The 21,047-nt window shown below is 43.5% G+C and overlaps 1 protein-coding gene across 1 annotated transcript in view; it reads left to right on the top strand.

The window, feature by feature from the left end:
• The window catches only part of TSNAXIP1 (translin associated factor X interacting protein 1), a 28,098-nt gene extending 7,051 nt beyond the window's left edge, over nt 1–21,047 (top strand). The window contains exons 5-16 of the mRNA XM_067302846.1: nt 1,576–1,669; nt 4,619–4,815; nt 7,345–7,480; nt 8,311–8,480; nt 9,933–10,092; nt 10,385–10,515; nt 12,174–12,302; nt 13,876–14,037; nt 15,049–15,158; nt 15,893–16,016; nt 16,790–16,896; nt 20,019–21,047. Of these exons, the coding sequence (XP_067158947.1) occupies nt 1,576–1,669; nt 4,619–4,815; nt 7,345–7,480; nt 8,311–8,480; nt 9,933–10,092; nt 10,385–10,515; nt 12,174–12,302; nt 13,876–14,037; nt 15,049–15,158; nt 15,893–16,016; nt 16,790–16,896; nt 20,019–20,250 (1,752 nt within the window). The 3' untranslated portion in view covers nt 20,251–21,047. The remainder of the gene's footprint in view (nt 1–1,575; nt 1,670–4,618; nt 4,816–7,344; nt 7,481–8,310; nt 8,481–9,932; nt 10,093–10,384; nt 10,516–12,173; nt 12,303–13,875; nt 14,038–15,048; nt 15,159–15,892; nt 16,017–16,789; nt 16,897–20,018) is intronic.

Genomic DNA, 21,047 nt, shown 5'->3' with positions numbered 1-21,047 from the left:
CACTTTAACTGAAAACAGAAAGTAGGAGTGGGTACTCCTCTTTTTGTAATATTGTGCAATTAGAGCATTTACCTAGGGTGTGGAAGCTTGGATTCAATTTCCTCCGAATGAGTTAATTCAAAACTCTCATTCCCAGAGGAATCCTGTAGTGATGAGGAGAGAAAGTGGTGGATGGAAGAGAATGGAGGGAAACGAGGAAAATGACTAACAGCAAGAGAACACAGAGGTTTCATAAATGTTTTTGTGCTTTAAAATATTTTTGACTTACATGACCTGTTTAATTGTATTTAATAGTTAGGTACACTCAGTTACTGAGAACACTGTTATTGCTAATGAAGTCTTCGTGTGGACCAGATACAACGTGGCAGTTTGGCTGTCCTCTCTGAACAAGTTTTACCCTGCTGAGAAGGATAGACTAAAAGAATTACAAAACAGTTGAGGTTGGAAGAGACCTTTAGAGATCATCTAATCCAACCCCCCTGCTCAAGCAGGGTCACTTAGAGCACGTTGCACAGGATCACGTCCAGGCAGGTTTTGAATATCTCCAGAGAAGGAGACTCCACAACCTCGCTGGGCAATCTGTTCCAGTCCTCTGTCACCCTCACAGTGAAGAAGTTTTTCCTCATATTCAGATGGAACTTCCTGTGTTTCAGGTTGTGCCCATTTGCCTCTTGTCCTGTCACTGGGCACCACTGAAAAGAATCTGACTCCATCCTCTTGACACCCTCCCTTCAGATATTTGTATACATTGATAAGATCCTCTCTCAGTCTTCTCTTCTCCAAGCTAAACAGGCCCAGCTCTGTCAGCCTTTCCTCATAGAAGAGATGCTCCAGTCCCCTAATCATCTTTGTAGCCCTCCGCTGGACTCTCTCCAGTAGTGCTATGTCTCTCTTGTACTGGGGAGCCCAGAACTGGACGCAGGACTCCAGATGTGGCCTCACCAGGGCTGAGTAGAGGGGGAGGATCCCCTCCCTCGAGCTGCTGGCAAGGCTCTTCCTGATGCACCGCAGGATACCATTGGCCTTCTTGGCCACAAGGGCACACTGCTGGCTCATGGTCAAATTGTTGTCCATCAGGACCCCCAGGTCGTTCTCCACAGAGCTGCTTTCCAGCAGGTCATCCCCCAGCCCATACTGGTGCATCCACACACAGAGTGAACGATTATCTCTGCCCTGCAGAGCCTGTCATTTAACTAGACAAAATAGGCAACAGAAGCAATGTGATCTCATTGTACATCTTTAAAATCATCCATCTTGCAACTTGAGCTCTTGTCAACTCCATTTGATCACTATCATTTTTCTCTGTGGAGCTGTGCCCTGACAGACTTGATTAAAGCTTTCCTTAGGCACCACAGCATGATGGAGAGCAAATAGGAAGATTTTAGTGGGCCAATCAACAGTGGAGATATAACTCCATTGTCATATGACATATTTGGGATCTTGGACAGAATAGCAGTACTTTTATTTATCCTCACTGTCATTAGATAGCATTTGTGTTGGACAAAACAGCTATCCCTAAATTCTGAAAAATGTGACACTGAATGTTTTTTTCAAGCTTTCTCTTTCTTCTCTTAGCCCTACAGAGAGATCTTTGAATTCTTCATAGACAACTTCAAGACCTACAAGCCCTTGCTGTCAGCTATAAAGAATGAATATGAAGTTACTTTAGGTAAGCTCTGGGACTCTGATCCATGGGGAAAAAAACACTGTGATAGAAAAGTGTTCTTACGCAGCTGATGAGTTTTACTGGACATATACAAAATGAACAGTCTAAATAGATGTCAGTATGCAAACTGAGTAAACTGAATGTTCTAGATACCTTTGTATCTAGTATGAACTCCTAAGTCTGTCTTTCTGATCCACTAGCTCTGTTTCCCTCATACCTGAACTGAAGTCTTTCATCTTCAGCACATACACAGTTCAGGCAAGAGCAGTGTCTCAAGGTTTGTCTGGGACAATCACATTCATAGTGGCATGTATCATACTAATATGTTTGGAGGCACTTGCATTAGTAACTTTAGGCTTGAATTACTCCTGAAGCAAGGCAGGGCAGAACTGAACTGGCTGTTCCCAAGCCATTCTTAGTGTGCTTTAAACTTTGCTTGGCATTTAGATGCCAGAGTGATACCAATACTTTGTAAACAATCATAGTTGGATAGAAATAGACTGTAACCAGCAGTTCATTTCACATTAGACTCTGTGCAGCTGTCAAAAGTCAATAGATTTCTTTTGGGGCAGTGTCTTAAAGGATACGTATTGTTTATCCCAGTACGGATTTCCTGAACTAGCTAATCATAGTCCCTCATTATGGACAAAAGTCTTTCTTTGAACAGCATACTTCTACCTGGGTCAATGAGTCAATTTTAATCACTACATAAAAACATTTTTTTAAAACAGTTTCCTTTTAGAACTCTTTCGTACACATTTCTTCACTTCAGGTTTCAGAGCGACTACTGATTTCCATGCTATAGCCTGGCCTACATTGTACTGCTTTCTAAAGTACCTTGTATTTACCTTGTAAATATTGACTCCTCTCTATTGCTTGGATGTGACCAACTGGCCGTTATCTTTCTATAAGTGATTTAGCAGCTGTGTCTCACTCAGTCTTTTATGGTGCAGTCATATATCCTGTCCTAGCTTAACCTATATGCCATTTAAGGTGCTTACTACCACTGCACCTACTGCCAGAGGGAATTCTCCCCCTAAATCTGCTGGCATAACTGCATGTTTCCAATTACTTCAGAACAACCTGGTTTAGAAAAACTGTTATTAACAGTTGACCTAAAACTGTACTGCTTAAGCTGTGTATTTAGCTGCACTTGATCATTTTGGCAGAACAAAGTTTGGGAGTAGCTAGCATAAGCACTGTTGAGCACACAGACCAGAGAGGGCAGCACCCTCCAATGGGAGCTGTGATGTGCAGTCAGCACTGGCTGCTTACAACTGTTTGTCTTCTGCCAGAACTAGATATATGACTGCAAGCATAGCTCTTCTGGGTAGCAAGCTTGTGCTGGGTCAGCACTGGGGCTTTATGGCATTGTTTCTGAAGTAAATCCACGTGAATGTGAAGATATTGCACAGAATTTGGAAAATAGCACTGTGGAAAAGAGAGCCATCCAATCCCTACAGCTGTTAAGTTGATCTGAGATACAGGTTATGTTGCTGGGAGCTCCTTTAAGACAAAGCTCAGGATAGATCTTCACTTCACAGTGATGTTATCCACAACTGAGTACATTTCTTGAATAAAATATTCAGGTTGCTATGTCCTATGTTGCTATGTCCTGTGTTGCTATGTGGGGCTTCACACTCTCTGCTTTGTGGTGCTAATGTTTCTGGGTACATCCAGCAATTCTGTATATGCAATGAACTGCACCACAGCCTGAATTCTTTCCAAATGGGAGAATGGCTGTCCTTTCATGGTGTGGGAGAGTTATGAGAGGTCATCAGAGAGTCAGTGTTCTCAAATGGCGCTGGCCAGTGTCCACACTACAAAGTAATTGCTTTGGCAGTCAACTAGTTGTGCTCAGTCTATAACTTCTCACACTAGACAGCTGCAATTAAAAACAGTATTACACTTAAAGAGGTTTGCTCGTGGTCAGGATTCAGTTGTGGAAACACTTAAATTACACCTCAAAAAATTTGTTGAAGTTTTAACATGGTGTTCTAGGCCTGCACTGAGCAGCCAAACAGCAGAGTGGCAGAATCCATATGCTAATGTTCTAATCTTTGCCATCTTTGGGGGAGCTGTCCCAGTGTAAGTATCGCAGTGAAAGAGTTTTGCAAAACCTTTGGTACAGTTACAATGTAGGGAGGAGGAAATTCACACCCAAGTATAATGAGAACAGTAGTTCCTGTTCTTATATCACTGTATGAGTTTTATGTTCTGAAGTGCAAAATCCATTGCATAATGTTGGTACACAAATACTAATACCAAGTTTTATTGAGAAGGAAAAAAACCCTAAATCAGATTATTCAGCATCCACCAGCGTTTCTATCCTGCTGTTCAGAAGAGGGAGTAGATGCATTATTCAGCAATCAAAATTCTTGATGCAGCCTTATTTGAATCACAATGTTTCCTGTCTTTGATCATTTTATTTTCTTGGTGGAATTCTATCTAGTCATATAAACAAACCTCCACACCAAGGAAATAGTATCTGATGAAATCCTACCATGTAATCATAGCTAGGATTCTGGACCCAAGTCAAGTACAGTCAGTCTTCTCAGTTAAGTATCTTTAAGAAAAACTTTAAGTCAAAGGGGTAATAGCTGAGAGTGAAAAGCACAAATTACAGCAGAGAAAGCCAAGAAGAACCCTTGATTTTTTTACTAGATGCATTGAAGAGAAAAGTAAGAAGAGCATAAATAGATGAGCTAAGGTCAAAAGTCCTTACGTAATAATCCTTCGTACACATTCGTACATGTGGCTGGATAAACAACAGAATATAATCCCTAAAAATACAGCTCCCACTCCTTAGGCATTCACCAGGACAAGTAGTAAATGCTCCATGCTCACTCCTACTTCCAGCCAACCCTGTTTGGGGTTGAATATCCAACAACTCTGCTGAATAAAATTCAGGCTTGATCATTCATTTTGAGAACCTACCTCTGCTTTCTTTAGCTCATCAGAAGGAGATGATCCGTGCTCTAGAGCCCCTGAAGGCTATGGACACAACTGTGTCTGAGGAGTACACCCAGCAGATACTGGCACTGCAGGAAAAGGAGAGAGCTGAAATAAATATGTTAAAGCAAGAGAAACAACATTTGTTAAAGTTCATTGACAACATGAAGGAAGAGAAGAATTCTCTTGAGATTCAGGTAAATTGAACCATGATGAATCAAACATTTCCTGATTTCAGTTAGGTGTATTTTACACATCTGATCTCTCAATTCCTGGTCTTTCATCCTCTGGTGCCAGCAGAAGTTTTGGAGCAGGCACTGAACATCTGGCATGCTAGGCCTGGCATTGATGCTGGATCTCAGCCAACTCTAGAGAATATCCCATTCCTTCAAAATAGCCTATAGTGCTGTTGTCAGAATTTTTCACTTGCATCTGTTGTCCCATCCGACTCTTGCAGAGTCACATTTAAAGTGGGGAGGAAAGAAATATCTTTCTGGTACTAATGCTGGATTTTTTTAATAGCTGATGCCTTAAGTTGCTGAGAGCAGAATTTCAGTAATAGCTGAGGGAGATAATACATTAGCAGAAGGTCAGTGAGACAGTCTCTGAGAAATACAATTGACCATATGGCTCCACAGTTATCACAGGAGTTCTTACTTTCACTCCACTCACTCCTTTGCTTTTAAGTTCTTACCTAAAAGCGAATGTACTCTTACACAACATTGTACCCTTACACATCTTTAAATCTGTATCATTCACTTTACTGCAAATGGAGCTGCATTATATCTATAGGCAAGACTAGTTCAGTCTTTCCAATTTGAATTTTCAGTTTGTACAGTTCTCAAACAACTTCAGCTACTCGGGCTGAAATGATGCTACTATTAGGGAGCAACAAGAGCAGTGCTGCCTTATGAGGTAGAGCGAGCCAAGACCTGAGAGTAACTGCAGCACAGTCTCACAGCACCCAAGCAAGTGCTGATGACCATGTCCTGGGCTATGGGCAGAGGGTGTACAGGTGGAGGAGGAGATGAGGCTGGTCAGGACAATTAAGGACAATTAGTACTCTCAGGGCCCTGACAGCTACTATAGCTAATTCAGAAGTATCATAGAAATGCTGGTTGGATGGAACACCTGGAATGTCCAGCCCAACCTCCCACATGATGCAGTACTATCACCTACAGGTGACCTGCTTCAGGTCAGCCATGAGCCTCTGAGGATGGTGATCCCTGCCTGGGCAGCCCATCCCAGAGTTGTGCCACCCTCCTGGTGGAAAATGCTTAAATATCCTGAGCACCAGGAAGAGACAGAGAGTCTTTGTCAAACACAGCAATTCTGCTGTAGTCACAGGTGTGATAACAGCATGAGGATTCCTACCTGAATTTATTTTCATCTACTAGTTTAATTACTTTATAGTGGTAAAGATGAAGAAAAACAAGCTTCAGCATAGACTATATAGGCTCCTTATTCATACAGCTAGCACTTGTTGAACCTTAGAGGTTTTGATTTCACTAGCTAAATCAAAGTGCTCATAAATATACCTTCCATTTGCAGTCCTAGATGTACACCCAGTTTCTCCTCTTGTTGATATTCACAGGCCTTCCTGCTGCATGCAACCACACAGAACCTTCTCTTATAAGCAAGAAATTAGAATTATCCCAATTTAAACACTAGGCAACTGAGAAGCTGTGCAAAGTTTTGTTTTCCTTAACTGAGAATAGAGCCTAGAAGCCAAATTTTAGCCTGGGCTATTTAAATTTTGTAGTCTGGGAGCTGAAGGAGGTTGGGAAGAATAATTCTGCTAAAAGTAGTATTCCATTTTTGAGGCAACACTCAAATATTCTATCTGTGTCACAGTTAGATGTTCGAATATTCCTTGGAAGGATCCATCCAAGCTGCCGACTTGTTTGTTGGTGGCAGTGCTATGATGATCTAAAGACATAGGCAAAATAGCATTGCTCCAGACAGCTTGTGTCTTTATGAGACAAACACATTTTTCATCTTCCATAAGAAAATAATAAGAATTCTCTGAGGTAACAGTTGTCTTCCGAGCAGTAAGAAAAAGAGTATCTTGATTCATTCCCTGTATAGCAGATGAGGCAGGCATCAGCAGTGACAGGATGTGATCAAGTAATGAAAAGCACATCATGGGAATGAACTAAGGTTTTACACATAATACCAGTTTTTAGAGTTCCAGATTTCTGTTTGTTTTACTTTGCCACTAAATAATTTTAAATACAATTAAAATTTTAAGTTACAACAAATATTGAAAAATACAACACAAAGACAATCCTGTGTTGCTATCCAAGATAATTCTCTGTCACCAGTTCCAGTGGAGTAAAGTGGTAAGAGAAGCAGCTTTTTTCTCTCCTGTGTCACCAACAACAGGGTAGAATATGTTGCTGGAAGGTTTTCTAGATATGAGCTTACAACAGAGAAATGGTGAAACTCCGGACTGTATATAATTAACTCTCTAGAAGACTAAACACTCAAATGGAGCTCCCTTCGACACACTCACTCCTGAGTTTGAACACTTCTGTCATATTCCTACCCAACCCATCCTTTTCTACAGTGTTATCTCTTGCCCACTCTCCTGCTTCAGTGCTTTCCACTTTGTTTCCCTTATACCATTCTCCACTCTTCAGTTTCTGCTCTAGTCTCATCAAGCTAGTCCAAGAGTTCCCACTGATGCTGTGCTCCTGATCAGTTCAAGCCTCTGTTTCCTGCAGGTGGAGCATCTGCAAAAGAGCTTGGCTGAGGAGTACATTCGCTATCTCAATGAGTACCATGCCCGCAAACTGCTTCTAGCAAACATGAATGAAATGCACAATGAACAGTTGGGCCTGACACTTCACCAAGTCCAAGGTAGAGAAAGTGGATCTCTGAAGGAACCCATCCTGCCCGAAGACCCAGATAAAGACCTATGTGTGCAGCATTGCAGGAAAAAAATAAGAATATCTCTGAAATATCTTCAGAGATGCTTTGAATCTTAAAAGAAATTAGACAAATTCATGGACAAAAAGTGCCTAAATATTTTCTAAAGGGAAGAGGCGGGAATGTACCTACTAATAGTCTGGTCTGATTCAGTAAGTCATTGCTTGTATTCTTGTACTCTCTTGCTTAGCACAACAGCTAAGATGAAGGCAGGAGCTGCCTGATGCAAAAGGTTCTTATGTTTTTTGACTCCAGTGCCAGCTGTCAGCACTTGAGAGTCTTACTCAGCCACAGCCAGCAGTTTTGTGCCTGTCCACAAGGATGGACAATCTGCTGAGATTCAGGTGTCACAAATATCTGCATTTAAGGAATTTACTGGCATTTGTGGCATGCGGGTTACTCATGGTGGTGGGGGGCCTTTCAGTAAATGGCCTCTCTTGATCCACAGTCTGGGTTCAGGCACCCACCATGCTTCTGCTCTGCACTTACTAGCTGTACCCATTGCATAAGGGCTCACCCCTCCTTTGCTCCTTTCTATTAATCAAAATGAAGATTGGGCCTTTGAAGATGTATGTATGCATGGGAGAGGAGGCAATGGGTGTGAATGTGCCACTGCAATATAATTCAGGACTTGCAGTATGCCTGTTCAACTCCTGCAGTCACTTTGTAGCTTATATGATCTAAGACTATAATAAATGATTTAGAAAACTACATATGTAATTTTACTGTCATGACCTTTCATCAATGACTGTTGTTTAAAGATGTCAAGAGTGAAGATGTGGTGAAGTTAACTTTGGCATTAAAGATAGCTCAGCAGGACCTCACAAAAGCCCAGGTGGAACTAAACAGAATGATAGCAGACTATGGAGATGTTGTGCCCAGGAGAGATTTTGAATCACTGGAGAAAAAATATTCTGATTTACTTCAGGAGGTGAGCATGAGCTCCTAATTTTAATGCTATACCACATAAATGCAAACATAATGTGATGCTTCAGTATTCAGGTTGGGATAAGGACTCAGTAAACCCAGAACTCCCATACTGGCATTTCTTTGTTCCTTTTTACATGAAAGAAATGAAAAGCCACTGTGTGGAGTCTTCTAAACTCCAAAAGTTCCCAAATTTTTGGAATCACAGACTACTTGAACACTCAAAATTAGTATACCATCACAAATACTTATCATTGGTTTTAATTGAAATAACACCATACAAGCAATATTGGCCCACAAACCACCAACAGCCCACAGATTACAGCTTCGGAATTACTGTTCTAAGTCATCATATAAGTAATTCAATGAACTAGGTGCATCTCGCATACATCACACAGTTTTCTCCAAACTGTGGCTAACTGAAAACAACACTGAGCTGGGCTACTAGTGCATATCTACCTATATGGGTTTTTTGCCTTTTCCGGTACTAAATGGCTTCTTTAGCCAACCAGCAACTCCAGGTTCATCAACTCAGCACAAGCTTAGAGGGATGATCAATGCGTTTTCCCGCTGTGATAAAACTGGACTAGGTTCCCTATGTTGTATCTGTTTGCTGCCTTTTCAGAATAAACATTTGATGCCTGGCTTATGCTGGAGATGCACAGGAACAATGGCATGTCACATGCAGGACAGCAAAGGGATATCACACACCAGCAACTAGGATGGGGTCTGATTCCAACCTGCCCAGCAGTGGCAGAGCACCAGCAGTCACATGACCTGGTCTCTAGAAGGGGGATGAGAAAGAGAACGCACTGAATCCCATCATGTAGTGCACAATTGTGATGGATGTGAACCTCCAGTGCAGCAAAAAAGTGCCATTTGTCTTTGTGCTTCAGAAAGATTGTAGCGGTTTGTTTAAGATACATTTGGATCATCAGCAGCTTCATTCTAGCCCTGACCATTAGCACAACTTGATCCAGTGTGCATGTCCCTACATCATGGCATATAGATGCAAGCACAGTCCTCAAATCCCAGATTAGAGCTGTGTTTACCTCTGGATCATGATGTATCTTTGTGCTGGTAGCAAAGATAAATCATATGAAAAAGAAATACTTTCTAAGTAAAGAACAGTCAAACTGAAGGGGATGAGTATAAAAATTCCTAGAAACCTATGTATGTTTCTCCAGCTACTTCCTATTGGATTAAGATCTGTTTTTTAAACACAAAAAACGCATGTAAAAGTGTCATTGACGTGTTTTATCAGAAGTTTTTGTAAATGGTAACAGTAAAAATTATTAAATAATTTACTTTTTCTTCCCATCTAAAGGCAATAGCCAGGGACAGCTCTCCATAAGTCCTTGGACTACATTGACTGCTCACCTGGGCTGTCTGACAACAGAAAAATTCTGTATTACTGTAATGAGTTTACTATCATCCTGCTTTCTGTATGCTTTAGATGAAGACCCAGCAGAAAGATTTTGATCAGCTCCATATGGAATATGACATGCTGCTAGAAATCCACAGAGAGACTGCAGAAGAGCGAAACAATGTTTTCATTGAACTCCAAGAAGTTCAGCGCAGTTGCACACCCCGGCCAAACTGGGCAAAGTGTTCAGGTGCCACCTTTCTTTAATAGTGATTTGCTTGGGACACCTCATCTTTAAACACTCCGCTGTTGTGCATTTCTTACCTGGAACATCCCATTTTCTCCCAGGCTTTTAGGGAAGAAGTGGTCTCTGAGAGATAGGAGCTTTCAGTGTATACTGTTTTGCCTTATACATCTTAGGAGATGAACTACATGTCTAGAGATCTGCATTTGTTGTAAAGCTCCTAATGAATTCACACAAAACCGCTATGCATGGGCATGATCTCTTTTTCTAGCAGCTCAGTGTCTTTCTGCTCTTGCAGAAGTGATTCCTGGTGGAGCTGACCGGTGGAGCTCTCTGGTTGAGGGGAAAACCAGTGATCAGCTAGTGGATATGCTTCTGGAAGAAATAGGAACAGGAGTACTGAAAGAGAGACATGTCTTCCTTGGATGGGTATGTGCAAGCTTTCTTCTCTGCTCGTTTTCATTAAGATTAATTGCCTATTAGCAGGATGGGAGAATGTGTTGCTTCATGGCTGGACTTGGTGTCTTCAATGTTCACCTTCCCATTAGTATAATCAATGAAAACTTTAAGCTAGGGAAACTCAAGTGCTATAGAGGAGCAGAAACTAAGAATGAGCATACCTGAAGATACAGCTGAAGCAGCCTCGCTTCACAATGATATTACATGAGTCATCAGACATGCAAGTAATACTAGTAGGCTAGAGTCCCTTACTAATGCTTCACGATATGGCAGAGTCATTTTAACACCTTGCTGCTGCTGAAAGATCTTGTCCTTCTCCCCCTGCTCCCAACCATGTTCTCTCTGCTATACATGGTTCTGGCTCTGCTGCCAGGGAAGTAGACTCTACTTGTAGATCCAGCAAAGCAGTATTCATTTTTTCCCAGGTTAGTTTTTTGATTTAGTGAATGAAACTGCTTAGAGTAAGTAGCAAGAGTAGGGAATGACTCCTTTTGATGGCATCAGGGAGTTAATTCAGCTCACACTGCCCAATTGCATTCCACCTCAGCATGCAGGAGGATCAGGAAATGATACAGGAACCATGAAATGTTTCAAGGGTTCTTCACATGATACCAAACATGACTGAATCCAAACTTCTTTTCTCATGGACAGAGTAGCATTTCCTTGCTCCTTCCAACCTCTCTTCCTCAGTCTTTTCAGAAGCTTAAACTGTTTGCCCTGCCATTATTGGATCTTCTGAAGGACTATCTTTTTTCTTCCATTTTTGCTGGGCAGAGCATCACCCACAGTCCCATTTTGTCTAAGGACAAGGTCTAGTAGCTCACTGCCACTGAGAGAAGGACCCACCCCCTTCCCCTCCACAGCTAGAGTTCCAGCCCTTCCTCACACCTCCTCCAGTGCTCCTCTGATCACCAGTACATCTATTCAACTCATCAGACAAAAAAGAAAACACTTCTGTTTTTCTATGTTTCCTGGAGCTGTAGCAAGCTGAGTTGGAGGGCAGGGTGGCGGGGAGCAGGGCCTTTCATCTCAGCAAGAGCAAGCCAAGCAGTAGTATGTCTTCATGTTATGCTTCAGCTTGCAGGACTTGCATCAGAACTGTTCAATACACTAAAACAAGGTGCATCTTCATATGCTTCAGTAGAGGTCCTGGCACAGACCTCAAACATTGCTATGTTTGGCTCCCAATAGATTAGATTCATTGTACATACTCCTCATCTGAAAGGGCTCCATGTACTGTACAACACAGAGGGCTTTAAGCCTAGTTCCACTGTAATAAAAATGTTAGTGATTGCAGATATATTACACTAGTGACCAAAAGTGCTAACAGCTGCCTGGACACAACAGGACACAACCAAAATGTCACTAATGACAGAAGGTTTGAGTAGTGTTACTGTGGGGAATGAGCAATCTGATAAAGTGGGCCCCAACTTAAGCAGGTCCATGCAGGAGCAGTTGAGACACACTGCAGAGATGTTAGCAGGTGTCTGTCTTATAGTGCTGGGAATGAGACCCACACAAAAGACTCTTTTTATGGCTTTAGATGCTAAGGACATGGCTTTGGTGTTGCATCGCTGCCAGTGAGGTGAATGCCTTATCTATATCTCTGCTTCTTTTTCATTGCTTAGGGCAAAGGTGACAACGTTCCTGTGTACCTGAGGTATGAAGGTGAAGTCAGGAATAAAAAGCTGAGTAAGAAGGATGTAGTGACTATCCTAAAGGATGTCTGGAGAGAGAAAATTGCACTAGAACAGCAGGTTTGTTTTACTTTCCTTTTCTGCAAACAGCATTTGCTATGACAGTCAGCCCAGATGGAATAGTTTGGACAGATAGGGTCTCACCCATGTCCCACCTAGTGCTTCACCTGGATTCAGCCACATAAAACATTATAAGAACAAATGGCCTGAGCTGGCAATAACCCTGTGTCTGCCACAGCTCCCCAGGGAATTGATTTATGAGTTACAACAGCACCACGTGGATAGCCAGAGTAGCTCCATCCCAGTTCTAAGGGATTTCTTCTCCAGCTTCTGCTCCAGGGATAGCTGAGCGTTTATGGAGTAGCTGCTGCCCAGACACAACTGCAACTTGGGAGGCATTCAGGAAACCAATATTAGTGCTGGTTTCTTTGATGCACAAGGCTGTAAACTGCAGTGGTCCAACAGCTGTTGCAAGAGCAGTAGGGCTGTCCCTGAAGAAAGCTCCACAAGTCAGGAAGCCCAAGGGAGGAAGCAGTACAGTCACCCTGAGGTAAGTCAGCTATGCTCATGACTCTAAGTCCTTAGCTACACCTGACTGCTACTGTTCTGGGCTGTGATGGTGCCCTGTAGACCAGGACACCACTGTGACTATGCAGGTCTCTGCTCTTAAGTAAGAGAAAACTTGGAGACCAAGTCAAAGCATGTCCAAGGTTTCTTGCTGGATTGATTTTAACCCAGGTCAGGTTCCCTGCACAGTCAACTATTAAGCTCCGTAGAATTTGTGCCAATGCAAGAGAGGAATAGGTGGCATGCAGGACAAATGAGTGGCCAGGGACAGAAAAATCACTTAGATTGATAAAGGAATTAGTGTAAAAGTGCTTGGCCTTGTTACAAAAAAAAAAAAAACAGGGTTCCCCTTCTTTGTCCAGGGTGGGTTGGGAGTGAGAACTGGAGGCCGAAGGGGTGAGATGTGTGTTCTCTGCCAAGGCAGACATTATGGGTTGCCTGTCTGGGTAGATGCAAGACTCAGCAACAGAATAAAAGTGGCCATTTAACTTTTCCCGTGTTAGAGATAAGTATATCATCTCCCCAGATCTTTGGCAAGCCTATTTACTGCACCTCAGTCATATGAGAGCAACCTTCAGAGAGGCAGCGTTATGATACGGATTTCTTCTCTTGAGCTAGGAGCCTAAAAACATCTCTGAGATCACCCGTAAACACCTTAATGTTTTCTATGGCAGCTGTCTTTTTACTTTTAGCTCAGTTTCCTGGGGAAATAAGGTTGATGCACTCACTGTTCGGCTCTAATTTTCACCAATAACTGCTTCCCGTTCTGAACCCATGAGCTCAAATCAGCTAAATCTGACAGGGGGGGTAGTGCCTCAAAGGTGGTAAGTTCCTATAAATTTTACAAAAATAGGCAGGAGAAGAGCAACTTTGTCAGTGGTCTCAGCAACAGAAGAGCTTCAGCATGAACTTACCTGTTTGTAGAGAACAAATATGCAGTCAGCACTAGCACTGTGTTAGCAGAGATCCCAGTAAGACACACATCCATTTGAAAACAGCTGCAATCAGCCTGTCAGATTTGATTAAATTCTGCTGCATATGGGAGTTACTCACTTGTTATCCACAGACAGGGAAGCGATCCAGTCTTCCTGAGTTCTTTCTCAGCTACCTCCAGAAGAAGTATGGAGATGCTGCTGCCATGGAATGGTCTTACACCTTGTATGAGAACATGCGACTCTATCAATCAAACCATGTCATGAGTTCATTCTATGACATACTTACTGGGAAGGTAGGCAACCCCCCAACGCAGGGCCACACTTCTGCCCAGACATCTCTCTTGTGACAGACAGAAGGCAGGGGAAGTGTTCCTCTGCAAAGTAGCTGCACCTCCCATTCCCACACCCTGGAACCTGCACCTCCGGTGAGAGCAGAAGTAAACACAGAGACATACTAGAGACGAGAATCAGGTACATGCAAGACATAGCAGGGCTATTGCTACTTCCAGTAGAGCTCCTAGAAGACCCCATTTCTTTGAGATGCTTTCATCACATCATATCTGCCCTCTCCAGGGAGAAGTTTGTGTTTGCAGCATTTATATACATTCCTGTTTTTCTCAGTAGGCCTTTCCTTAAACCACTCATGATTTGTCCTTATGCAGTCTATGTGAAGATCAAGGCACTGTCTCTGAAATGCAGCATTGTGCAGGCCCTGGCAGCCTCACTCCCTACCTCCCAGTTCTTTTGGTGCTGGAGAGCTCTAGCTCACCACATCTCTCCATCATGCAGACATGTAGCCCTGTATTCTCTTCTGGTGCTGCAGCTGCTTCTCCCATCATGTGGAAACCTTATACTGGCCCTACTTACATCTTGCTTGAAAGTGGAGGAGTGTCAGGGATACTGTGGAGCCATCAGGCAGAGGGGCTGCTATCATTCTGGGGGACCCAGAGTGCCATCTGAGAGTTTAAGAGCTGCTCTGAGAGAGGTTTAAGAGCTCATTCCTGAGGCAAGCCTCTGCCCCAGGCCCCTGACACATCTGCAGAGCCATTCTAGCTGTCTGCCTCAGAGCTCCTGCATGTGGTGACACATGGAACAAGTTTTTCAACAAGAAACTATTGCAAACAGCTGCCCTGCAAGCCACTGTGTTGCTTGCTTCATTATTTGTAAATAACTACAAGCAGCTCAGGTAAAAGTTGATGTAAGAGGGGGCATAGTCCTTTTGCATTTTTGTTGCCCTCCTGAGGGTAGTCCAAGGGATAACAGATGGGGTGTTTACTGACCTGTGAACCTTCCCTATTTCACAGGTGGGTGAAGAACGGTACCATGGCCAGAATCAGCTGATTTCCAATCTGCAAAAGGAGTTGGCTGCCTGCGATAGCTCAAACACCGGATCCCTGACCAGCGAGCAGTTCAGGCAAGAGGCCAACTGTTGCCCACTGAGCTCTGCCCGTTTGTGGCACACATTGGATGTTTTGATATGCTGAGTCTGTCTGCCTTGCTCACCTGCCAGCACAGCCAGGGGAGCATTCTCTCTTTCAGAGTTAAATTTCTGTGAGGCCAGCCATACACAGCTGGCTCCTCTAACTGAGGAGATATGGGACCCCTATGTGGTGCTCCCATGAGCTCCTGATAGGATATAAAGCATTTCTGTGAATTCTGCTACCGATGCAAGATTTGTCAGTCCTCTCCCAGTTAATCAATCATCAGCTGTGCTTTCATGTGCGATATTCAATGATAGCTAAATACAGCATTTTGGGGGCCATGGTGCAGAAGAGATGCAGCCATTTCCAGCCCTTCAGCTGGGAACACATCACTGGTACAGACATGCTAGCCAATTTGGTCTAGGCTGCCAGGTAATCAATACTCACAGTTGCATTGAGATTTTTCCCAAATGGTTCAGCATTCAACATGCGCCTGAGGCCTGAGCTCTGGTGAAACCTTTCCCGTTTTGGTATTTGGTGGGTGCACGCACTTCTTGAAATGCTTTTCCCCATGAAAGCAATGACTTTTTGAAGATTTGACCCTTGGAATACAGGCACACGTGTGACCTCTGGTAGCCTAAAACACTGCCAGCCATACTGGCATGCATTATCTGTGCATACAGTAACAGCACACACACCTATGTCTGTGCTTCCTGTCTCCATACAGCATGGCTCTGAGGGAAGTTTTTCCCCTGAAAAAGAATGATTCAATCCAAGAACTAGTTGATGCAAGCAGATACAAGCTAGACAGTGCTGAAGACCTCATCAGCTACAGATCCTTATTCAATGAAGTAAGTTGTTATTTCTTAAATTTTCCTTTTGACTCAGACAGTAAGCAAATAGATTCCAAGCTTATCAGATTAACATATCTGCAGCCCCCACCACAGGCTCTAATATTTGAAGGCCATCTGCAGACAATGGCAAAGCAAGCTTGTTCCTTTTTGGTGATAGGAAAAGTTTTTCCATATTCCTTCTCTTTATTTGAACTTTACACTGGAAAAAAAAAATCACAAGCATCTCTCCAAAGGCAAAAGGCTTGCATGGACTATTGATGCATTTGCATTTTATTTTTGCTCCTGTATTTCAGCACCTTGACTCCAAATTTGGACTCAAAGTTAAATAAATATCTACCCTGTCCTAGCATTATCACTAAACTGAATTATTTAGAAGGCTTAGGGAAGCATGGCTGCTGTATGAGTGACAATGCAGCAGGGGCAACTGACAGTTGTGATGGTTTACCCTCTTTCTCCTCTGTGGACATGGGAGGTGATGCTTTTCACTGCTCTAGGACAGGCAGTGTTTGGGGAAAGTCTGCTGAAATGAGCTGTGTATTCAGTGCTGTGGCCAAAGGAGCAATGTGCTTTATTCTACAGAACTCTTACCACATTAAAGGGAATTTCTTTCCAGGGGAAGGCAGAGAGGATGTTCCCCCCCCCAGTCCAAGACAGCAAGAGACTTCCTTTCTAGGATGGCTCAGTTATTTGAATATACGTTGGGGAATGTCTCCTACCCAGATTGGGTGGAACATGAAATTCTGTGCTAATGTGCCTGTAACCACTTTCAGGATGAAGAGGGGAATGCTGAACCTTTCATTACAATGATTAGGAACCAGTATGAAAGCGAGAAGCATGAGTATCTGAGAGAGCTGAAGAGCAAGCTGGGAGATTTGATGTAAGTATGAAGGAAAAGGGCTGAACCCCCATTACACAAAAGCTGACTCAAAGGACTTACAGTCCACAGACAATCTGTACAAGCATGTACAAGCAGCAGGATCACACTGGACCTTCTGCTCAGTCAAAATATTGAGCCTTCCTGTGTTTTAGCAGTTAAGTGGCATTTCCATCTTTCCTCAGCCTAGCTCAGTCCTTTAGGGCCTGCTCCAAGTCTCTGTGAGGGACATTACAGAATCACAGAATGGTTGAGATTGGAAGGGACCCCTGGAGAGCTAACACTTGCACAGGCACCGGGGATCACTGGAGGTTACTGTAACTCATCCACAGTGCTGGAAAGCTGCACCAGACTCACACAGACCTGCTGCATCACATCTCCTTCAGTGACCTCTGACAGCACCCCCATCCAGAGACTAGCTCCCCCCTTCGGAGATCCCTGGATCTGAGGGACTGCAGCTATTACCACAGTACATATATATTCTGTTATTTTACTAACCTGAAAAAGGAGATAGCCTCTAATGTAACCCAAATGCCTTACTTTCCCAGGTAGGCAACTAACACACTTAGGCCTCTGCTTCTCTGGTCACCAGCAGGATACACCAACCCAGCAGGAGAATAGGTCCTTGAGAGCATTGGTAGTGCATTGGTAGAACATCAGCAACAAACTCCTGCTGCCCCAGATGTACCTGGTGGTAGGGATGGAGACCTTCTCCTTGGCTTGCTTTGATTTCCTTAACACAATGTAGATCTGGGACATGGCTGAGAAGTCACACAGTGATCAGACTTCCCACACTGACCCCAACCACACAGCAGGGAGTGTGAGAGTTGCACTCATCAGCACAGGCAGCTAGAACTGTCGGAAGTTGCACCCAGCACAGTCACAGGGCAAACTGTTTTTTTGAGCTCTTACTATTGTTTTATATTCAAAGTGCAGTAGCACAAGCTATTTTAAGACCCTACTTTCAACAGCTTAAACTTTGTGAAAATACATATTGGGGATGATTTCCCAGGGTGATTGGGGGGGGGAGGGGAACACCCTACATCACATGTCTGCCAATGATGATGATTTCTGGAATATTTCAGCCAGAGCATTGTTAGACATACCAAAAAAAAAAGAAAACAGAAAAGCTAAAACAAAAGATGTAAACCATGTTAAATTTCTGCAGCTTCCTTTAGAAACTCTCCTGACTATAGCTAAAATCATGTGTCTGTTATGGTACACTTCTTACCATTCCTCCTTCTAAAGGAATCTACTGAAAAAAATGACAGCTCTCAAATCCTTAGAGACCCTGGTCTAGAGCCTCAGATTAATCTCAGTTTTAAACTCTGCTGCCTGTAGTAAACACTGATGCTAATGACTTGGGCCTTAGGCTTTTACAGAGAAATGGCATATTTTCTTTTCACCGCTCATGTTCCAGCTCAGGGGTGAGTTGTGCTTTTCTCTCTGTCATCCTTCTAACCTTACCGTGCGCACACATTGTACCTGAACTTGCATTGCTCCTGTGCCTGCAGGGACCCCAAAGAGATGCCCAAGCAGTGCAGAGGATGAGTCCCCTCAGAACAACACTAGCATGGAGGGTAGCAAGAAAGGATCAAGATAAAGATCCTGGAAGCTGTCAGGGGTCTGCGACTAGGTTAAGCATCTAAGGCTGACTTGGGCATACTGCTGAAGACAGAATTGGGCAAGGGGAACAGTGGGCAGAGACAGAGCGGCTGACCTAAGAACCAGGGAAGCAGAGGGAAACTGATAAGAGAGGGTAGATGGGCCCAACACCTTGAGACCAGGCAAGAAGCCTGTGGAAAGGCAGTAGGCTGAGGCCCCAGCAGAGGCCAAGAACAGAGATGCGGGAGCACTGGGAACCAGTACGGAAGGGGAGCAAATGGGTGGAAAGAGCAAGCAATGCTGGGACTGCCTGGGCAAGCAGGAGCATTTGAGGGCATAGGCTGGACGTGCTGACTAGAAGCCAGTGATGACTGTGAAAACAGACTGGGGAGAGCAGTGGGGAGCCAGGGAGAACAAAAGAACATTTACTAAGGAGTGGGAATGGCAGCACAAGACCAGGCCTGGAGGAGTCAAAACAGGAACTGCAGTGCAGAAGGGTGACTAGGACTTGCTGAGGAAACCAAGATCAGGGTGAGAAAATTAGCAAGCAGAGAGTGAACAGGATCGCTGAGCTGAGCTGGAGAGGAGGAGCCCAAGGCAAAGGAGAGTCAGGACAGGGAGAGGCAGTAAAGGACATGGCAGGCAGTGAGTAGAGAAGCTTGGCTGTACTAATAGTCCCCTCCAGTACCTGAAGTCTCACATCTCACCATTCTTTGACTCTCCAAAACCATCAGTAAAATCCTCCATATCCTCAGAGACTGTGTCCTAGCCACCCCCCCGTCACTCCACATTAATTACCCCATTCACCCAAGCAGCAAAAGCTTATGTGCTGCCTCTAAAGATTAAACAGTGATCCAAAGCAGGTCAGCCTGTGACCTTGTAGATTAAGAGTCTGGTCTTCAGGTTTTATTGCAGTGGGAGGGTGTTATCCTAAATATTTACACAAAAACTTCACTAAAGAAAAGTATTAAGGTTGCTAAGTCAAGTATTCACAAGACCTCATTTCAGTCACTGTACAGAACAGAATTGGTTCTGAGGACCAGGGAGAGTGAAAAGTACTGAGGACTGCAAGCTTAGAGATGAATAGACAGATAATTCCACCTTAAAATAAGATGCAGCTACTGCATAGAAAAGAAGTCTTGTGCCAGGCACCGAGCAATGAGGATGACACTGCAGATGGGCTAGATGCCCATGAAGCAAGACTGTGGGCACAGAACTAACAAGGGAAAAAATAATTATGTAATGAAGGATATCATAATGCACAACAGAGTCAAAATAAGGATTTCCCAGGTTATCTGGCATTTCATAGCTTCTGTTCACTTTGAAATCTGAGTGCTTAACAGATTTTATTACATGTATATTTAAAAAAACAAAGGGATACTAGTGCAGGCAGAGGTACTAGTACTGAAAGACATTTCTGCTCTGCATTTCAAGCAATGTGGATTCTCACTGTTGGGCAAATGCATAAATATTCCTTTCATATAACATAGCATGGCAGTGACTGAGTTGTTTTTGAACAGAGAGGTGAACGCAGATGATCTGAGGACAGCCTTCTGCGCAGTTGATCCCGATATTGATGATCAGACATTAGATATCTACATTGGCCTGGCTTATCAGGTCGGAAAAGAACAGACAGATCAAGATGTCCTGCCTGTGGAAACTGCACTTGAGAGACTGCTGGCTGGAGATGTAAGACGAGTGGGGCCCTCACCCAAAGAGGAAAGCAAGACAGACTGTGAGGAAGGCGAGTAAGGAGACTTCTAGTATTATGAATAAGAGACTGTTTGAACAAAGCTATGAGTCAGACCTACTGAACTAAATACCTCTTTCCATGTACATATAGACCCACCTAGTAACTAACAGCTGAGAGGATAGGCTGGTTTGAACTATCAGAAGCACTTTTCAGCTCAAGCAGCAAAGCAGTTCAGTGCAGTTGTGTGACCCATGTAGAGTCATTTCAGCTCAGCAAGACTTGCATATGTCAGGCTGACTGCTCCCCAAACAGAGGATTAACATCCTCACAGCACTGGGGCACCCCAGCAAATTGGGCTCTCTGCTTGGTAACAAAATGACTATGCTCCAACAGTCATTACTTGGACCTGGGAGTCACCACCAAACTCAAGGCTGCAGTGTGGTTGCTTTAGCCCTTTTGCGAAGTAGGCCTTATGGTTCATTGACTCAGAGAAGAAAGGCAGGATTTCACAAGATACATTTGCAAAATAAGGTGCCATCCTCAAAGTTAGGTAAGTGTGCAAGTGAAAGAATTCAAACTATGCCAGGTTTGCTAGCATGTCTTTCCCCAAGAAGACATTTATCCCAGTGTAGTGGCTGTTGTCCAGCATAGTCACTTTGAAAGAAATTCAAGTGCTGCCCCAGGAATAAGTTTAATCAAGCTCTGAGCGGCAAAAATAATCCAAACATAGAAACACTGAAATCTGTTCCTTGCTTCAGGGAAGAGACCACATGTGTTTTGGTAACTGCCCTTCCAACCACAGGCATCAACTGGTCTTTCCTATTCCTTAGTGACTTCTCTATCTATAGCCCTCTCC

The sequence above is a fragment of the Apteryx mantelli genome, chromosome 10 (assembly GCF_036417845.1).
Source record: "Apteryx mantelli isolate bAptMan1 chromosome 10, bAptMan1.hap1, whole genome shotgun sequence".
NCBI classification, from domain to species: domain Eukaryota; kingdom Metazoa; phylum Chordata; class Aves; order Apterygiformes; family Apterygidae; genus Apteryx; species Apteryx mantelli.
Note: the sequence above shows the minus strand (reverse complement) of the source record. Positions and strands in the feature narration are given on the sequence as shown.